The sequence below is a fragment of the Populus nigra genome, chromosome 18, assembly GCF_951802175.1.
Source record: "Populus nigra chromosome 18, ddPopNigr1.1, whole genome shotgun sequence".
NCBI lineage: Eukaryota > Viridiplantae > Streptophyta > Magnoliopsida > Malpighiales > Salicaceae > Populus > Populus nigra.
In genome coordinates, this window is record NC_084869.1 from 5404762 (window position 1) to 5426263 (window position 21502).

The 21502-nt window shown below is 34.3% G+C and overlaps 1 protein-coding gene across 1 annotated transcript; it reads left to right on the top strand.

Moving 5' to 3' along the window:
• The first annotated feature begins 1560 nt into the window (after positions 1 to 1560).
• Positions 1561 to 21039, top strand: LOC133678585 (DENN domain and WD repeat-containing protein SCD1-like). The gene is made up of 31 exons (XM_062100953.1): positions 1561 to 1898; positions 1989 to 2082; positions 2380 to 2581; positions 2852 to 2993; positions 3121 to 3221; positions 4183 to 4246; positions 4463 to 4576; positions 6127 to 6347; positions 7239 to 7293; positions 7395 to 7478; positions 7613 to 7808; positions 7923 to 8049; positions 8161 to 8212; positions 8301 to 8345; positions 9129 to 9204; positions 9344 to 9417; positions 9498 to 9548; positions 9838 to 9995; positions 10272 to 10319; positions 10843 to 10900; positions 10993 to 11076; positions 12605 to 12860; positions 12971 to 13167; positions 13527 to 13591; positions 13698 to 13821; positions 16154 to 16335; positions 16436 to 16507; positions 16593 to 16753; positions 16950 to 16991; positions 17964 to 18172; positions 20571 to 21039. The coding sequence occupies exons 1-31, from the start codon at positions 1725 to 1727 to the stop codon at positions 20664 to 20666; spliced, it is 3624 nt and encodes a 1207-aa protein (XP_061956937.1). The 5' UTR covers positions 1561 to 1724; the 3' UTR covers positions 20667 to 21039.
• Positions 21040 to 21502: the final 463 nt, after the last annotated feature.

Sequence of the window (21502 nt, forward strand, 5' to 3'; positions counted from 1 at the left end):
ATTTACCAGTTTGTGTTTACTAAATTTATTCATTAAAATTAATAAAAATAATAGAAATAAAAACTCATATAAAACATAATGAATATAATAAAAAAGAAAAAAAAAGTATGCATGGTCGAACATTTAAGAATATTATTTCAAAATAACTATTTTTTATACTAAACAAAACCTACTTGTATGAAATTAAATAAAATAATCATAAAAAATTAAACACAAAATAAAACAATTTTTTTTAAAAAAATCTTTATCCAAAAATAGCTTGCAAAACCCGTGGTTTAGGTAATGAACTTAACCAAAAAACAATTTTTTAAAACAATATAGAATGATAAAATCATAAAATAAAATGAGAAAAAAAAAGAATTCCTAACCATATTAACACTTAAAACTTGTGACCCGTGTTATTAAATTGAAAGCATGACGAATGAAAAAAATCATGAAGCCCAATCCCAAATAAATCAAACATCGAAAGATGTAACGGGGAAAAAAATCAACCACATAAGAAATTTAATTAAAAAATAAGGGTGGAAACTGAAATAAAAAATAAATTTGAGGGCATTTAAAAATTAAATTATAGGGTTAAATCAAAAAGAAAAAAAACAATTAACAAAAGAAAAAGGAGAATTCAAAAGAATGAAGGCTAAATTGCAAAAAAAAAAAGAAGCATAAACTTTAATTGAAGAAAGAAATTGAATATGATAAAACTTTAACAAAATATCTAAAAGTAAAAATGACAAATCAAAAGAATAATGACTGAATTGAAGAAAACAATATATGACAAATTATAATTTAAGAACTGAACTTAAAACATAAAAAACTTTTCTAAAAAAGTCAAGGACAAAAATAAACAATAAAAAAAATTATAAGGACTGGAATTGAAAAACAAAAGGAAAAGAGGACAAACATGTATTTTACCTGAAAAAAAGAGAAATATAGGAAGAAAAAAGAAGAAAGAACCACCGGTCCACCATTGACACGCTCTTCATCAGGAGGAAGAGCATGTGACAGCGCTTCTAATAACACGATGAAAGATTATTTTTGGACAAACATCATCAAAAGAGCACGAACGCCACCAGCACACTAGCGTATGAAAAACACATGCCAACAACTTTTTCAAATTTAATATTAAAAATAAATGTTAATTAGTAAAAAGTCCCCATAACTCTTGAAATAACAAATAATAATATCCATACTCAATCTTTTAATAACCAATAAATCAGCATAAAAAACCCCGTATCCCAAATTTCCAACTTTTCTATTAGAAGGGGTGGAAAGATTAATTTATCGTAGCAATTCACGAGAAACTGTATTAGTAAATTCAGGGAGCATTTTATAGTTTTGTTAAATTACAAAACATAAAGCTTGGGAGAGAAGAAAACTTGTTGATGGGAAACTAGTCAAAGAATGAATTACAATGAGCAAGACTCTCTTGGATACTTACTATAAGGCATATAACAACTTATTTTACAATAATGGAATTAAAATTGTCCTAGAAATAAGTTTCTAACTAGGCAATTAAGGTATTGAATCTTTTATAAAGGCTAAATAAAAAATAAATCTTGCAAACGTGGATGACTTTTATATCTTTTAAGGTAAAGAGGTAAAGCTATAATAAAATTCAAATCGAGGGACTAATTTCTCTCCAAAGAAACAAAAAATGTCAATAGTTTTGTTTTCTTGATGTAATGAAATAATCAGAAGCCAAGCGAAAATTGTGTTGAAGAAAGATGGGAAGGCTGTTCGAGTATTTCGTAGTGTGTGGGTTGGGTCCGGAGATGAGAACGGTGGATAGAAACAAAGGATATCATGGAATGCGAGTGTTTTATCAATCTTCTTTACTCGATCAATATCCTCCTGATAATCACTCTCTTTATCCTCCGCCTCCTCCTCAGCTCCCAATTGTATAATACGTCTTTCCTTTTTCTTTTTTTTTGTGCGTGTGGGTGTGTGTGGATCTGATAATTCTATCTTTAATTTCTGGTGATCGGCAGTGTGTCCTTCCTGCTGGTGTGGAGTTTTACCCCTCGGGATTCGATGCTGATGATTCCTTCACATTTCCAAGAAGTTACCCCATTGTTTTGACCGGTACTTTTTTTTTTTTAAATTACTGCAATTAGATTTTATTTCATTTTTTGGGTAGAGATTTATTGTACCTTGTTATGGAAAATGAAAAGAACGATCTTTTGAAGAAGGGCTGAAGACGGCATGAAACTTTTGAAGCTAAGTAATATATACATATGGTGAAAATATGATTTCTGACAAAGAGCACTGGATATATAGTCTTTTTTTTTTAATTTAGAAAAGTTTAGCGGAGGGTGATGGATACTTTTTTTTTTTTTTAGGATATATAGTCCTTTTCAATGTAATTTTTTTTTTTGGCAGAGGGTGATGGATCAAAAATTTATGTTAGTTGCATTGCCTTCCGGGATCCAGTTAGCGAGGATATTGCTGAAGCTTACCGCATTCCCGCAAACTCATTTGCTGACAAATGCATCTGCCTTGTTTCCCGATCCCCTAGTTTTGGTGTTCTTAGAAATGCACTGGAAGAGTTATTTGCACTTTGCTTTTCCCCTGCTGGAAGTAGGTAAGGTATCTTTTAGTTATGGAAGGTTCTCTGTTATATGGATAGAAAAGGGTGGAAATTGGGATGCGGTTACCAATTTTTTTAAATTTTTTTTGGTAGACATGCGCACATGACCTCCTTTATGTTCTCATAATATGCATAATAGTTATAAGATTTTAGGATTTTATGTTGTGGTTTTGACTGAGTTTATCAGTTCATTTAAAAATGGAATTCTATGGTATCGTTTTGTTTTCATTGCATTTAACGTTCTCAGCTCTATAAAAATTTCAGCAAGCCATTATGGGAAGTTATATCTCACATGATCTCGAATGTCCCTTTGCCTACTCCTGGAAAGGATCGGGTCTTGTTTGCCATTGAGAACTGCCTGCTTTCATTGGAAGCTCCACCAAAAGATGGACTCCCCCATGTTGATGTGTGATTTCCTATCCCTTTTGTTTTGTTGGCTTGATTCTGCCTTTGCTGATTGTATCATGCAGATTAGGGTTTACAAAAACTCACTTTACTACACAGTAAATGACTCTTATTTTTGCTGAATGCAGATGTCATTTCAGCCATTGGTACAGTGTTTGGATGTGGACAACTTACTCAAACTTTTTACTGCCGTGTTACTTGAAAGGAGGATTTTACTTCGTTCCAACAAGTATTTCTCTGAACCTTTGACAGCAAATAATTGTTTAAGAGAAGTAAAGAAATATAATTACCATTGATTTGATTCTCTTTACTAATCTCACTATGTTGAAAGTTTTCAGAAGTTGTATAGGATATGTTTGCATGCTTATTGAAACTTGTGCATTGGGTTTATTGGCCTGTTTCGGCATCATCATTTGTTCAACTTTAGTTTTTTCCTGATTATGTTTTGATAACCGGTGAATTTGTTTCAACGTTGGCATGCTACGTGTACAAGAATGATGTAGTGCTCTCTCTCTGGAAAAAATGGAGTCAATTTAGGCTATTGATAGGTGCTTAATATCTGTTTAATCCACACTAAATGGCAGAGATGCTATGGGTTTGTGAAATGACCAACAAGCCTCCATGGGTTTGTATTATATTAGAGGTGAGCTATATGGTTGGTTTGATTATTATTTCAATTTAACTTGTCTTGTATACAATGGTTTACCACTATGAGGTGATGGCTTGAAAGAGAATTGTTGGGAATGTTAAGAGTAGTCTACATGGGTCCACATATCTTATGGATAATTGGTGTGGTTTCCATTTAGATGTATTTATGCATTCCTTCAGTCAGTAGCTCCTGTTATTTGATAGCCCTTCTTTTCCCATTTTTTTAATCCCGGTATTTGTATACATCAAAGAAAAAGTACATCAGCAATTTAGTAGATCCACTTTTGTAGTTTGCAAGTGGATTGCAATCATCATGATCTGAACTTTCAAGTCAGCCATCTTTCTGAAGATGTAAATCCTTTTCATACTTACCATGCTCTTTACAGGCACTACTAAAATGTTGTCTGCAACCTTACCTAAGCAGCTGATTGTTATGTAATACTTACCTAGAAATCCTTGATTTGTATACCATCCAGCATTATTTCAAATAATGATTGCTATATCATTTGTGTTTTTAATTGTACTCTAATTTTCTGAGGCAGGTATTCACTTTTAACCATAGCATCAGAGGCCATATGTCATTTGATTTATCCCTTTAGGTGGCAGGTGAGTTTTGAATGAATTGGAAGTTCATTGTTCTTTTATCAGACTAGAATAACACATTAGATTTGCCTTCTTTTGCTGGCAACAGTTTTTATCTTTGTAGTTGAAAATTGCAGTTAAAATGTTTTTTATTCACTGGATAAGCTGATGGTATATTCATTCCTTCAATGATTCTCTTATGAGCTCACTTCTAATTATTTCATGTTTGTTGTGCTGAAGCATGTCTACATTCCATTGCTATTTTTCAGTGGAGTAGACTATATTGATGCGCCAACACCATATATGATGGGTCTTCATTCATCTGTTGATACGTCTGACCTTGCAATGGATGGTGTATGTTTTTTTTTTCCCTTAAACTTATTGTGGAGCTCACTTGTTTGCTTTTATAATTATGTTTCTTGCTTAGTATTATTTATCATGCCTTGTTGTTGTTGTTGTTTGTATATTTTATTTTCCTTTAGCATGAAATTTGGCAGCATTTTTTCTGCCAGCTCTTTTGAGTCAGGGACAGCTCAACTGAGTAGAATGCTCTGAAAATGCTATGGTGTGGTTTTTGGTTTTGCTTTCTAGAACGCATAGCATTAACTGGTCCAATTTTTTAATATTCTAGGAAATAGCTATAATATGCCCACTTCAATCAATAGAAATTGATGAGTTTTATTTTGCCATGATACTCCGGTGGCAGATTAAATGGTATTTGTGGCCTTGTTATGCTTGTTTAGCCTCTATCCCATGCCTTTCCTTCCCTATTTCGAAGGAAATAATATCCATGTTAATTTAGCACGGCAAGCCTTGATTTTTCTACGTTGAAGGATTGATATTTCTGTTGGCTGCTAGTTAGTAGCTAGGAAAGAAGAGTGAGTGTGCTGTGAAGGAGCAAGGTGCACACAATACAAAACAATACTAGATCCATTCATCATATGATGTGAATTGAAACTGACTCCTGACATGAATAGAACTATGATTGCCATAGAGTGCAAACTGTGGATGGATTCTCCTGGTACGCAGTGCAAACAGTGTATGGTTAGCATACACTGCATAGATAGAAGCTCAATAGCAGACTATTGGTAGGATCAAATCTGCTGAAAAACATGACGAGTGAGTTTCATAGTACTGAAATATTTGTTGTTGTTGACCAAAGATGTATAATGACATGTCTGGTAGGGGTCACTTTTACAGTCTAAGATTAAAGTATGTAACTTTTTTCGATTGGTAATGTAATAGTGGCGATTCTGTTATGTAATCTTATCTGATTCACATGTATGCTGGGAACTTACACTTCATGAGCTGTTAACTTAAACGACTATAGGAACATCTAAAGCTCATTCTTAGGAAACCGTCTCCCTTGCATCTTCATCTTGGGGTATCTGGTACTTAGGCTTTGAGCTCCTTGATCTCTTATTTTTCCTTTCGATTGGTGTGCATTTTCTCTCTTCTATTAAGGTTCTGTGTAAATTTTGTCAAGTATAGCCATCATTTACATGTGTGGTACTGGGAAAAATTTATATTTATTAAGATATTTCTCATCACTATTACATGGTAGCAGATTGCTGCATGGTCTTTTAGCCCATGACATAACTGAATGGAGGAAGTAGAACTCTGTTGTGAATCCTAACTGGTAGTGGATTTGAGGTTTAGTTTAGCTTTGAGTATTAATGAGTAATCTTTCATTGCTTATATAGACTGGTATTCAATCAATACTCATCTTCTTCCCTTTTTATGTTTTATGTGAGAATTTTATATTTAAGACTGAAATACTTTCAGCTTTATCACTAGATTAATCATTTGCGGCCACATGTATACTGTGCATGTATTTATGTAGTCCACGTCACTTTCTTGAGATTTGGTTTATGATATTCTGTCCCTTTTCTATTGTGTTGCAGGTAGTCGTTGTGGACCTTGAGTATAACCGAATTAGCACCTCAGAAGAAATACCCCCTATTCCAGAGCCAGAATTAAGTTCTTTGCGGGGTGAGATACTGAAGCTATTGTACCCTAATGTCATGGGGATAGATCAGATGAAAGCTGGTTTGGTTAACTCATCTGAGCAATATTTAAAGGGCTGCAACAAGCCTTGGGGAGAAGATCATGACATCCAACTTAGGTGATACTTGGATGCACCGTGAAATCTTTGAAGTACTCATTGATTTCCTTGTTTAAATTAATTTCTTTCACATAAATATTTTCTCAAAGATTCTTCTCACAATATTCTTCATGGAGATGCTGATAGGTTTTGTATTGCGTCTTCATAAAGACCTCTGCATTTCTGTTAGATTTCTATAGTATTTATTATATATTAGAGGAGATGGATGTTATGTGAATTGCTTAACTGAAAATTGAAGAAGCATAAAGACGTGCAATTATTTTGGATATGCCAATCAAATGATGGTTATGCTGGTAGCCAGCAATTAAGTTCTTAGCTCGAATACTTGTTGGTTGTTATTGCACTGCTAATTCTAAGCATGTGATTATAGATAATGTACAGCCTCCAGCTGTCTATTCTTTTTTTATCATTTCCCCTTCTTGGTGGTAAAAGAGAAAATTCTACACTTTTCTGGTTATCCCATGAATTCTGGAACTTTTGAATTTCCGGAGATGTATGTTAAAGAGAAAGACCTTCCAAATGATGCTCTATCCTTACTTGTAGTTATATATTTATCCCATATAATGTTCCCATCTGATTATTATCTTATCAGATAGAATATGTTACCTAGTTATTTCTATCTGATTATGATCTTATCAGATAAATACTGTCCTTGTTATATGTTTTCTGTAACAATGCAGTATAACTTTGTATTTGTCCTGCTATTTCTGATGGTTAATCAGGTGATTGCTGTTTGCTCCTTGTACGAACCTGAAATAAATGCTTATGTTGTATTGTATTGGTGCTAAGTTTTCCATTATACAAAAAATGCAGGATCAATAAAGTCTTACTTGGTCTAAATTATTTTTAGTTATTTTCATTGTAATACTTAGATTTGTGCGTTCTATGCAGGTTAATATTCCTAAAGTTCTTTGCATCCATTTTAGGTGGATACCGGAATTTCCTTGTATGGCGCTCTTTTCTTGTTTTCTCGTTGCATTTAATTAATTTGAAACTTTCCTATAGGGATCTCCTTCAAATTAATTTTATGAAGTTTATTTTTTCCAGGAAAACACTGTGACTCATGCCTTCAACGCCCAAGCATTTTTGAAGAAACGCTCTAGGTCAACCAACCAACCACCGGATCCCATGGTGATGTTATTTTCCACGATCTTTTATCAACTTGATATTTTGAGTGTTAGAAATCCGTTTTTAATTTCTGTACCCATTTTTTCTATTGGTTGATTTGGTTCTCCTTGTACTAATTAGTTTTTTGTTGTTTGTAGATAACACAGTTCTTAGATTCCCATGGTTTCTTGGATTATCTGGAGAGAGGTATTGATTCTGATGGAAACAATAATAATCTTCTTGAGAAGTTACAAGACACAATTGGAAGGGGTCAGAATCCTATTTCAATTCTTTCCACTTCGGTGGTAGAACCTGAGATTATAACCATATCAGATCCAGATGTCGGAATATTGGGTAAATTTGAGGTCTCAATTTTGCTGATTATGTATATTAATCTGTAAAACCGATACAAACATGTCTCAAATGATTTTCTAAAGTTATAAACACCAATGCCCTTGGTTTTTTCAGGATCAGGTGCTAAATATACTTATGACAGGTTTCCTTCAAACATCAGGTCAGAAGAACAAGAGGAGAAGAGGAAACAAATTCTTGCAGCAGCAAGTGGAGCTTTTGAATACATTAAGCATGCTCCTAGGTATCTTTGTGTTTTGCGTCCGCGGGTTTCTACATGGCTTTATTCTAATTTTCGTTGTCTTAGCTTGATTCCTAATTGCTCAGTTCCTAATTTCTCTTATATCCTTACCAGTTCGCCATCTGTGCAAGTGGGCAAGGACTCTCTTAGTCCCATGGAAAGGGCTGTAAGTTCTTTATTCCATGATTTGTGCAGCAGTGGTTCTGTCTTAGAAATTGGAAACTATCTGAATGATGAACATATATGTTTCGCAGGCAGAAAGGGAGCTTATGGTTTTGGACATTAAAGTTAAACTGCAGGTAAAACTTCTTTTCCTTTTAGAATGCTAATGAGTTATCTGGGTATTTCTAGTATTTTACACATTTAGTAGTGCCTGTTATTTATTATGTTGCTGGATTTGATGTTAATGCTGATTTTTTAGAGACTTGTTCTTTCTTGGAGATTCTTATATTTCAAACCATGTATCATGTTATAATCTTAAAATGTAATAACCTTTATTAAATAGATTTAACCTTTAAGCATTCCATTCTTAGATTCAGGGAGAAGGTTTTGTTCCTAACTAGAGTTTCCCTTCTCATTCTTGGTTGGACAAATATAATCAAACAGAATACCAAGCATAGCTCTAGGTGGCATTCTATCATATCAGCCTCTTGAATGCTTGTTTATAATGGTGACAAACTTCACCTGCAAAAATTTCTTTTTCATGGTCTTTATTTTGCTCCTGTATTCATGGGTTTGGGATGGGTGTTGTTACTGTTGTATTCTCTGGATGGAAGACAAAGGTCTTACATGTAATTCATCGTGTTATGCAATTGATTAAGTTCATAGAGGCTAGGAAGTATTATTTAACTTTCCAAAGATGCAACTTTCATTTGTGCAATATTAATATTACCTTCAGAACATGCAACAAAAGGTAATATTTATGTGTGAATCTTTTTCTATTTCTGTGCTTCTGTGATGTAGGAAACAAAATGTAATTTTTTCTTTTTAAGAATTTCAAATTGATTAAAATTGCTCATATTGCTATGGTCTTCTTTCCATAATTACATATTGTTTGAAGTATTATTTTTACTTCTATGCAGGGATTGTGGCTTCGTCTTCTTAAACTGGGAGCTACTGACGACCCACTTTCATCATTTGAATATGGCACTATCCTTGGTATGATTCTACAAGAAGATAAGCCTCTCACTGACACTTTTAGACTGCTATTTTGTGCCTTTCAATTCTCAATTTCATTTGCTTTATAGTTTTGAAGAATACTGCTAACGAATAGGCATTTTGTTTACTGGCTTTGCAGCATTGATTGAGTCTGACGCGGAGGGGATTGGTGGTAGTGGGTTTGTTGAATGTATAAGGGAGCATATACACTCAGTACGTAGGAGGGCATAAACTGATTGAATGTTTTCTGTGTTCACGATTAGGCTAACTTTTGGCTACATACATTATTGCAGGGATGGCATTGTCAATTGACCGATGAACAGTTTATTGCGGTGAAAGAACTGGTATGTAGAAGCTACAACAAGGCTTTCTTTTGCATGAAACAATTCCTATTTGTTGAAATGCTTAGTATATACCTCTGGATTACATTGCAAAATTTTCATTGAATCTGAATTTGACTATGATTTTTGTAATGGATTTGATGATTTAGCTTTTCTTTGTTGGATACCACTTACAACTAAATTGTTGCGTCAGAATCTTAGTTTTTTCTATCCACCCTGGTGGCCCCTTTTACTGTGCGACCTTATGTGTTGAGTTATCTAATTCCCCTAAATTTTATTTGTGTAAATTCAGCTTAAAACAGCAATTAGTCGTGCAACATCCCGGAATGATGTGTCAACCATTAGAGATGCCCTTGAAGTATCTGCTGAGATGTATAAAAAAGATTCTAATAATGTTTCTGACTATGTCCAGCGTCATCTTATTTCTCTGTCTATATGGGAGGAGCTACGGTATGCATATAGTAATTTTCTACTGAATTTCATTTATTTCTCATTGACTTTAATTTTTCAGTCTCTCGTAACTGGCATAAGCATTGCTTTAAACAAGGATTTGTTTTCATTTATCTTTCCCAGAGTCTATTTTGATCTTATCATAACTTCCTACTTTAGTTATTTTGCCTTTAGAGCTTCTTGTGTAATCCTTTTGTGGCATTTCTGTATTGAATTATTAATCTTAGCGAAGAAAAAAAATTGAAATTTTAGATGGTCTGTTTAATTATCTTGCAGGTTTTGGGAGGTGTTCTTTGAGTATCTAATGGAGCATTCTTCAAGCAAGTAAGGCTGCAATTCTGAACTATCTGTAATGCTTAAATCTTAATAGATTCTCATTATTTAACTATTTGCTGCCAAGTTTTTGTTGGTATTATAATAAAAACAACTGACTGCTTGTCAATCCTTCAAATTTGGTTTTTGTCAATAATGCAGCTTCTGCCAGTGGTAAAGTTAATGTTCCGTCTTTTGAGTAATTGATAACAATAACATGCAGAAGTTAACAAGCATAATCCCTTGAGTTATCTGGTGGTTTTGTGAAAAAGCCATGTTAAATTTCAAACAGCATTTATAGATAAAACCATTTTGCATGTTTATATCTGCCATCTGCTCCATCTGCACTCATATAAAGAGAAAAATGGGAATGCAAAACATACAGCTGCTGAGTGCTAGGAGATAGGATGCATGAAATTTAACCCTTCTTTCTGTTCTTTCCCTTCTTTCCTTGACGAAGCATTCTAACCAATTTCATCTTTTAGATATGGCCATAACAAGCTTCTCAGGTGTTATGCTCTTAATTTTACTGCAGGTCAGCCAATTATGCAGCTTTAGTGACAACACAGTTAATTCTGGTGGCTTTACACATGGTGGTCTTCTTTGTCTTTACTTTTTTACTGTCACATCTTTTTCCCTCCTGCAGGCTTCACCTGTTCTGATCATGTTTCATGTCATTGTGAAGGCTGGATTGGGACTTCCTGATACTGATGCTTGGCACATGATTGAAACAATAGCAGAGAAGAACAATATTGGATACAAACAGTTTGTAAGTTAACTCCTGTTTATATACTGCTTGACTAAGGTTTAATTAAGATCCATGGTATTTGCATTGGAACGTCTATTGTGACTGGACCTTTACATGTTTAAGCACAATATACTATTTGATTCAATAATGCGTTTTGGTTCTGATTTACTTAAATGTTCTTGCAACTGAACAACAAATGAATGTGTGATGTGCCATATCCTAAAGAAAAAAGAAAAAATAGAACAGTTTCCAGAAAGGAGTGGGTGTTGAATAAACTATTTGAAACATAAGGATTCTGGAATAAAATGAATTTAGGTTTACTTGAAAGAAAAAAATATGAATCAAGTATGTTGCATCCTAATAATTCTACCTGTAGTTCTTCTAGAGAGAGAGAGAGAGAGAGAGAGAGAGAGAGATGTCACATTAACCATGGTGTCCAAAGTAAACAGAAAGAATTGTCAATGCTTCCCAACTCTTAATGTAGGATTTGATAGCCAAGTAAGGCTGGTAGGGTTTCTCATTTTTCTCTGTTTTCCTAGTTGTATTTAGTAGAGTCAGATATCTAGAAAATATGAACAGAGATAACCACTATTTTAGTAGCTGTCTTTTTCAAAACCTCAATTTGAGTTATCTTACATCATTTTTTTTTCATTTGAGCTGTACATTGAAATAAAAAAAATTAATTCACAAATACCCATGTATTTAAACTATTTCAACACCAGTTATCAGAAGGGTATTTCTGGAAGTCAAATACTTCTTAGCAGGCCTTATGTTGGTTTCCTTGTAAGTGGAATGGTTCTTTGCATTCCAAATGGGAAAAAAAAAGTGTTATCTTTGCTCATTGCTTTAGTGCATTCATTAAACAATGTGAAGTTAGGAATCTGTAAAAGCATGTCACTAGATTTGGAGGACACTTCAATCATGATTGTTTGGTATGTTCAACTTTTATGGGCATGATGATCCTGTACACCTATGCTCTATACTCGTGTGGAAAGTGATACCAGAACTCGTTCATTTATGTTAGAAATGAAAGTTGAGCATTTCATGCATTTTGTGATAGAACTTGTACATAATTACTATTTCATGATTGCTTAACCTTTTTGGACTATTTTGAATGGCCATAGTCAAGTTTAATATTCTTAACATCATAAATTCATATATTTGCACAAAGACTTGTGTCTTTATATCTAGATATTTGGGGATCGTTATCTGAAACTCTGACCATGCCAAATGATAATTCTTATGTTCAATTGTCCATCTTCCATAATTACTATCCATTTTGGAGTTGCTCAATCCTTGGAGACTCGCACTAAATGAGATAATTAAGTATATCTGCATTAAAGAAATCTTTTCTTTTCTTGTCTCTTTCCATTTCAAAATTCTGACTAGTCAACATTTTTCTCATGAAATACAGTGATTTGGGGATGATTTAAATTTGCCTGATTCTTAGTCATGTTGTTGATATCTCATTCCACCTTTCGGTTTTGACTATTTTCTTGCATCTTTTATGGTTTCATGCTACTGAAATTTGCTTTGTTTTTTGGTTCAGATAAAACTGAGAGGATTCTTGTCACATATCCAGCAAATTCGTATCAGTTACTGGGGAATATCTTCTTTAAAGGCCCAATCAATGTTGTGTCATGGATTGTCATCTCCACACCCAAAAGATTCTATGGATGAGAATCAGCAACCTGCAGAAGCTTCTGTTATTGGCAGGAGCTGGGTCCAAAGCATGTTTAGCAGAGATTCATCCAGAGCAAACTCTTTTGGTCAAGTTCGTAAAGGGTCTTCCAATGGCACTTCAGGTTTGTCTTTTCATAGCAATGGTCACTTGTACTCTACCATAATTAGTCTACCATTTATTTATTTTCTTCTGTGATTACAACACTGCTTGTTAAAATTTTTATTTGAGCAGTAAATGAAAATGGAACCCCAAGAAAACAAGATTCGTCTGCTGATGGGCAGAAGAAACTTCAAACCAATGTTCGCATACTTAGAGGCCATAGTGGTGCCGTTACTGCTGTACATTGTGTAACCAGAAGAGAGGTGTGGGATCTGGTTGGTGACCGTGAAGATGCTGGTTTCTTTATCAGTGGAAGCACAGACTGCATGGTAATTTAGCATAACAGATTAATTTCATTTGATGTATAATTATTTTTACACAAGTCATGCCTGGAAGTTAACCACAGAGCCATGTTTTCTGATGCACTCTTCACTTTATGGCTTCAAGCTTCTCTTTCTTTGCTCTAAATAGACAGAATCAAGGCAGGACCTTTCAAACTTCTATGCCACCTTGATTCTGAGACAATCATGCCTTATATTTGATTTGTTAAATTGTCAATCCTGTAATCCAGCATGTGTGTTTTCCCTGTTGACCATAGTCTTTGTGTGGGTTAATTGATGGATGCAACTATGTAACCTTAACAACACTTGTATCATTTGACATTTATTTCGTGTGAATGATCATGCAGGTTAAAATCTGGGATCCTAGCATTCGTGGTTCTGAACTCCGTGCAACTTTGAAAGGGCATACCAGGTGTCTTTACATGTTTTTATTTACTCGTGATGATTTATCTGAGTCAATATGTGCTGATGGCCATGCTTCTATAGTGGTTGTTGACCTTAAAATTTATGAACTGCAGAACTGTTCGTGCTATAAGTTCTGATCGAGGAAAAGTGGTGTCAGGATCTGATGATCAGTCTGTTATTGTATGGGATAAGCAAACATCGCAGCTTCTTGAAGAGCTGAAGGGTCATGATGCCCAGGTTTGCCTTTGCAGGGCATCTATGCTAGGTTATTTAGATTGGGAATAGAACTTATAGCATACACCACTTTTCCTCTGAATCTAAGACATGTTAAAGACCCTAGCTGTAGAGAAATTTAGAGAAAACTCTTTAGTATTTTATTAAAAGCCTGACTAATCTGAATCTGAATCTCAAAATAAGCTAGACATCTTTATTCATATTAGTTCTAGATCTAAAATCCTTATAGGAAAGGATTTCTAAGTAAAACTAAAATCTTTATAGGAAATGATTCCTAGTTAAGACTTACCTAACAAATAGATCCATCTATAGTAAAATACTAATTAATTTAATTTTTTTAAGTTAAATAGTAAAAAGAATTCATATACAACAAGGTAAATAAAGACAATCTCGCACAATAACTTCCCGACCTGATTTGAAGGTGTTCCCGATCTTTGATCATTATGATACTTTTACCCAATAAAAAATATGGAGCTCTATCCAACGGCCGGATTAAAATTTACCAAACCATGTCTTAGATTCCTTTTAAACTTCTCAAAACCTAAAAACCTTAATTATTAATGAATTAATGCAATAAACATCATTAGGCCAAAATTATTAAGAAAGTCCCCACAACCCCTTTACTTTTGAAAGACTAGCCTTCAAATTAACTTTTAGAAATTGAATTCGACCTTTCCACATGAACAAATAGTTTGAATATAGCATTGTAGCCAACATATTCATGAAATAGTATGTCTTTGACATGTGAACTTCAAAATATAATTTATGAGGTGTGCATGCTAAAGAAAAATTCATATTTAATGTTATGCTTTTTGTTCCTATGAAGTCCACTTGTAATTCTTTCACACATTCTTTTACTTCAAACTTAACCTCATCATCATTTATGACTTCTAATACTTCAATCTTTGAATGTAAAAAAACTTCCATATAGTCTTTCATTTTAACTTTAGGAGAATTGTAAAAAATTACCATGTCCTCCATATCCTTGTTTGTAAGATCTTCATTCATGATTGAAAGATCATCATTTGCCACTGTTTTCTCCACCTTAAGGTCAAAAGACTTAAATTGTTTGTTAGCACCCTCTTTGGTCAAGTTATCTTCAACATGATTAGATAACTTTTAAATTGTTTATCACCCATTAGCCGAGTTAGACCTGCTATGACTTGCTCCAAACGATCCATTCTCTGTTCTTAAGCTAGCGCCAAACAATTTAATTTCTACTCCTGAGCCCACACAGTGCCCCAAAGAGCCACCACTCCTACATCACAGACTATCTCCGTCCATCAAAGAGGTCAACCTGCTCTGACACCAATTGACATGGTGTATAACATGGATAGAATCTAGGGTTCTCAAGCGCTAAGGTTACAGACCTAAGTTGTAGAAAAATTTATAAAAAACTCTCTAATATTTTATTGAAAGTCTGAATAATTTGAAAATGAATCTTTAAATAAACTAGATATCCTTATTTATACTAGTTCTAGGCCTAAAATCCTTATACAAAAGAATTCCTAATTAAAATTAACTAATAGAATCCATCCAACGTTAGGATTCCTAACTAGTAAAATATTAATTAAATTAAAAGTCCTAGGCTAAATTGAAAAAAGAACCCCAAATACAATAAGGTAAATAAAGACAATCTTGCACAGTAACTTCCAAGTCTTATTTGAAGGTTTTCCCAATATCCAATCATGATGATACTTTAATTCAATAGGAAATAGGGCGTTTAGAATCTTCTATCAACTCAATCCAACGGTTAGATTAAAAGTTATGACTGATTTATCAAACTGCATTTTGGACTCTTCTTAAACTTCTCAAAATCTAAAAACCTTAACCATTAATGAAATAATGCAATAAACATTATTAGACAAAAAATATTAAAGAAAGTTCCCCACATTAAAAAATTTGTGTTTCGTTTCATTTGTACTTGTTATGCTACTTTCATTACTTAATTAAACAATGTTTTTCTTATTATTGCTTTTCTAGAGAACAAAACCATTACCATTAATGAAATAATGCAATAAACATCATTAGGCCAAAAATATTAAAGAAAGTTCCCCACATCAAAAAATTTGTGTTTCGTTTCTGTTTTACTTGTTATGCTACTTTCTTTACTTAATTAAACAATGATTTTCTTACTATTGCTTTTCTGGAGAACATGTATAACACTTATGCTTTCTCTTGCATACTGCAAGTTTGCAACACAAACAAAAGTTCTTGTTTAAGCAACCTTTCTTTGCTAGTTACGTAAGTAATTAACACATCACTGAGGTGGCGAATGAAAACATATGGAAAAGATATTTGAATTCGAAAATAATCCTTCTATTTATTCTTGTAGGTTAGCTCTGTCCGTATGCTGTCTGGTGAACGTGTCCTTACTGCTGCACATGATGGAACTGTTAAGATGTGGGATGTTCGAACTGATACTTGTGTGGCAACGGTTGGCCGTTGCTCTAGTGCAGTCCTATGCATGGAGTATGATGATTCCACTGGAATTCTTGCTGCTGCTGGTAGAGATGCGTATGTACTTTGAACTTACAAATGCTACAGCATGTTTTTTTGAATCTTTATTCTGTTACTGACTACTGAAAACCAACCTGCTTAACACTTGCATTACTAGGGTTGCAAACATATGGGATATCCGTGCTGGTAGGCAGATGCACAAGCTTTTAGGGCACACAAAATGGATTCGGTGAGCTGAGCAGAGTATTTTTCTTCTGTTTATGATAACTGTTAATTACAGTTGTGAAGGAGCTATTTGTCTGTCCATCATGTAGGTCAATTAGAATGGTTGGAGACACACTGATTACTGGTAGTGATGATTGGACTGCAAGAGTGTGGTCTGTTTCACGAGGAACATGCGATGCTGTTCTAGCCTGCCATGCTGGTCCAATATTATGCGTTGAATATTCCATGTCAGACAGAGGAATAATAACAGGTAAATAATATCTTCTACTTTTTTTTTTGTTCAGATTCAATTGCATTTACCTTGTGCTCCTATGGTATTTCATCATTTATTTGAAGGGCTACGTGATATCTTAATCGAATGAATGTTAAAGATTCATACTGAAATATGTTTCAAGTGCCAACATGAACTGCTAAAGATATGTACTGACTTGAGATATCCTTTTCAGGTTCAACTGATGGACTTCTCCGGTTTTGGGAAAATGAGGAGGGTAAGAGCAGTAATATTTTCTTGCCAAGTTGAACTTCCTATCCTTTTATTTTTGTTTTTTGAGCTGTTCTATGTTTGGCCCTGTTAAGATGTAATTTTTCCAACTTGAGAGTCTCATCTGACTTGCATCAGAGGATATTATATCATGAAGGAGTTGTCCATACATGGGCCAATAACATCTCTCTGTTTCATTTAATTTAGGAAGTAATGCAGTGTTTGTCCACAAAATACCAGTTTCGTGTCTCAGAATTTTTAAGGAACACGTATTTTAATGGATGTAATTGTGGTTATACTATACTTACCAAGCTCTACCAGCTAATAAGCACTTAATGTTTCGTTCATGTTTATTGTTGCATATTGCAAACGATACCATTTTGACTTTCTCTTGTTCTAATTTTCTCCTTTTATTTTTCTATCCCCTTCTATTTGGCATTGACATGTTGTAAGTGCAAGGATGGCATTTACTTAATCCTTAATCTAATAGGATTTTTCTCCATTTCTATTTGTTTTATTTTTTTACATATACTATGTATGTGAATGTCTTTTATGTACTTATATTGAGAGGTCAATTAAAATAATTTGATACCAGTGCAGTCCATATCAATGGTAAAAACATAATGCCTACCCACTTTTGGTTTGTGAATTTTTTTTATGGAATTGCAACATATTTTGCCTGTAGTCTTACCTTGGTAATGGTTGAAAGCCAAGCAACAAAAAAAGCCTTTTCACCACTCTTCCTTTAAAATTTAACAGTTTCTATACTTTGTACAAGGGTATCATTTCTGCATGGCCTGCTTTCAGTGTCTTGCATGATATGTCATATGGCACAAGAAAAAAGTTTGTATTTTCATTTTTCCAATTAAATTTCTCACGTCCCTCCTCTCCATTTACAAATCATTTTTCTGATTAAAATTTTCTTGTCCGTCCTTTCCTTTGAGCACCACTGATATCATTTTTAACATAATGTGTGCAGGAGGCATAAGATGCGTGAAGAATGTTACCATTCATTCAGCTCCTATATTATCCATCAATGCTGGGGAACACTGGTTGGGAATTGGCGCAGCTGACAATTCTATGTCTCTCTTTCACCGGCCTCAAGATAGACTTGGCGGCTTCTCTAGCACAGGATCAAAAATGGCTGGGTGGCATCTTTACAGAACACCACAAAGGACAGTTGCTATGGTATGAATTTTGGTGGTTTTATATAACTGTTCTATGTTCCTAGTTACTACTGCTATTTCTGCTACTCGTGTGTCTGTTCACTGGGTACTTTGGACCTTGTGTAATACAGTAAGAATTTCCCTCTCTCATCGCATAAACCCTCTCAACCCCATTCAAATCTAATATGTCCTCTGGGGTGCCTCCCCACTCTCTCTTTTAACCTTACAAACTCATCCAGTGCCACTCAAAATTTGCTTAGATATGTTGAGAAGGTTTAACAATCTCTTCTGCTGTTTGGTTTGCATCTTCATTCTAGTTTCAAGGAAAATGTCAAATAAGTAAATGTTAAGTGTGGAGTGTTAAATGTTGAGTTCACGGTGATTTAGTGCATTGAATACATTTTGACTCCAAACTCGCTATAATATGGGATTGAGTTTTAGGTTGTTCTGGCACGGTGTTGAAAGTTGGAGATTAAGAGAGTATTTGACAGTGTGGTTGCGGTTGCTTTTCAAATAACTTTTTGTGCTGAAATGCATGCCAATGATTTTTTTTATTTTTAAAAATTATTTTTAACATCAGTACATCAAAACGATCTAAAACATACAAAACATATTAAATTTTAGCAAAAAAAAAAAAAATATTGAATTTTTTGGGAACACGGTACAAATGTATTTTAAGTGTTAAGGATGAGTGGTGTAAAAAAGTGGTTGAAGGGTTGAGTGTAAAGGATGTTGTGGTAGGGGTGTAAAAATTGTGTAATGGTAGGGCCTAACAATTTTTTAAATTTAAATTGAAACCATATATAATTTAAAAATAAGAACTAATGTACTATTGTGGGACCCAGGAAAATAGAAGGAAAGTAAAAGATGGATTTGAGAAATAAAACAGCATTGCACAAACTCCACAATCACACGCCACACAACCCACCATCATTTCCTTACCCACTCTCGCTAGGTAAACACCCAAATCTTTTTTTTAGATTAAAGGCCTTTTTGGTAGTGTGATGAAATGTGGTTGAAATTGTGATTTGTTCTAACCATAGTTTTGAAAGTGTTTAGTTAATCTATACACCACAATTTTGCATTGGTCCCAAAACTCTTTCTTTAAATCTCAGTTATGAAAAAGCTATAATTTGTAGCTTTTTTGAAATCTATATTTTCAAACCGCAACTGCAAAAGCTACCACAATCCCAAACACACTTCGCCCCATAACTTTTACCTTCATCTTAAAAAATTCTCCAAACAAGGATAAAAGGATTAAATGTTAGCCCCGCAACACTTAACCCTCCTTAGCCCAATCCATAGGTAACTTCAGAGATTAGTTTTTATCCTCCGAAGGTTGAAAATGGGAGGTCAGTGTTGGTAAATTTATCTCAGGGTCAATGATTAATTCAGCTATTAAAGTTCTCCATGTCTCAACTGACATGTTAACATTTGCTCACCCATTCCTTTTTTTGGTAGATCCCATTTAATCCGACCAATTGTTTAGGTGATCTTGTTTTTAATGCTCAGGTGGAATTGAATCCTCGACATGTAGAGCCTACTTCCTACTCAGCTGTTGTCTGTTTTCATCTAACATTCCTAGATAATGATCTTGCAAGGGAATTGAATGTTCTATTCCATCTATAAATCTTTCTTCATTCAGCTTTCTCTTGGTGTCGAAGTTTCTATCTCCTGATCAGCCGTTAGAAGATATTGTGTTTACTTGATAGTTGATACCTCCAAGCTTTTTTTTTTACCTGCTTTTTAAGCCAGCAAGTCCTTTGCCTGGTAGGTGTAATCTAGCAATCATTTGCCTTCCCATTTTATCTCATTTGGTCTTGTCTGATGTCATAAGCCTCTATTGATAAACGATCTATCACAACTCCAGAAAGCAGATGTGCTGTTCTGGTTGTTTGTTATGGCATCATCCTATGTGTTTAATTTCTCTCCAGAACTGAATACTCAACCGGAAACACTGGCAGTTGATTATTTTGCTTATTAGTCAATAGGTATGTAACTAATACTATTAGACTAGTTTGATTCTTAAATAGGACCATTTGATGTAAGCTCAAGTCCAGTTAAAGTGCTCTGTCAGTGTCTTACTGCCAGTCGAACCTTTAACTAAATAAGCAAATGGCAGCCTTTCATTCAGTGGAATCACATATGCAATAACAATTGGTTGCAGCCTGCAGTTTGAGGGCATTTTAAGGCTGCAGTTCACATGGTTACTTTACATGTTTTGTTATTTGCTTCATATGCAACCTTGTCTCCCCTTAGATGCATATTTCTTAAATATTGATCAATGTCGAACCTGAATATTTTTTCTGATATATTCGTAGGCATTTGTTTCTGCTGTCCCTTGGAAACAATAATATTGTAGAGGAAAACATGGGTCATCGTTTTACGAGTTTCACCTCTTTTCTGTTTGTGGCATTCAGGTTAGATGTGTGGCTTCTGATCTCGAAAGGAAAAGGATATGCAGTGGTGGTCGTAATGGAGTTCTTAGGTTATGGGAGGCGACCATCAATATTTAATTTGTATCACATTTTTCATCAGAGTTTCAATTGTCAAAGGTTGCGGTGAGAAGTGCTTGCATGTTGATGGCGGCGCTATCCAAATCTGATATCAACCTCGGAGCGTGTAAATTTTCTGAAGCGTTGGAGATGAACCCCCAAATTTTGCATGGGGGCTAATTTTTGCTGTCTTTATTGCATCTTAATAAGCAGTCACATATCTCGGTTTTCTTTCTACGGATATCAGCTTTGTACAAAATATGAGTTGGGCATGTAGAGCTATTTGCCGATGATCAAAACACGACGAAGCTTGCTAGGCCAGACCTCAACGACTTGTATTGGACGATTGGTTTAATATTATGTTTTCAATGTATTTGTTTTCTTGTTGACGTGATCCTTGTGCTTTCCTTTGCCTAATCCCTCTCCGCCACTTCGCGACCGTTGCAAGGTAAAATGGTTTCATTTTCCTTTAGAAGCAGTATTCCGGTGAAGGATATTATGGTTGCCTGTTCGTTTATCATTCTTTTGAGTGATGAAGGAAACAGAAGTGATCATATTTATTCATTAATTCAATCAACCCCACTAAAATGCCCATCTTAGTTTGCCATTCGAGTGCCCCATCGTTCCTTCAAAATCTTTGGTTCATTGTCATAATTAGATTTGGGGTGATAATGGGTTTTCTTCTCACGGCTTCATCCGAGATTTTAATAGTATTTATTGAATTGCATATTTGAGCTGAGATTCTCACCTTAAATGCTTAAATTAGGGATGACAATTAGTATTACTGATTGACTTTCTTTATATTTATATTTTATCTATTATTTTTTTATAAAAAAATTTAGATATTTATACTCAAA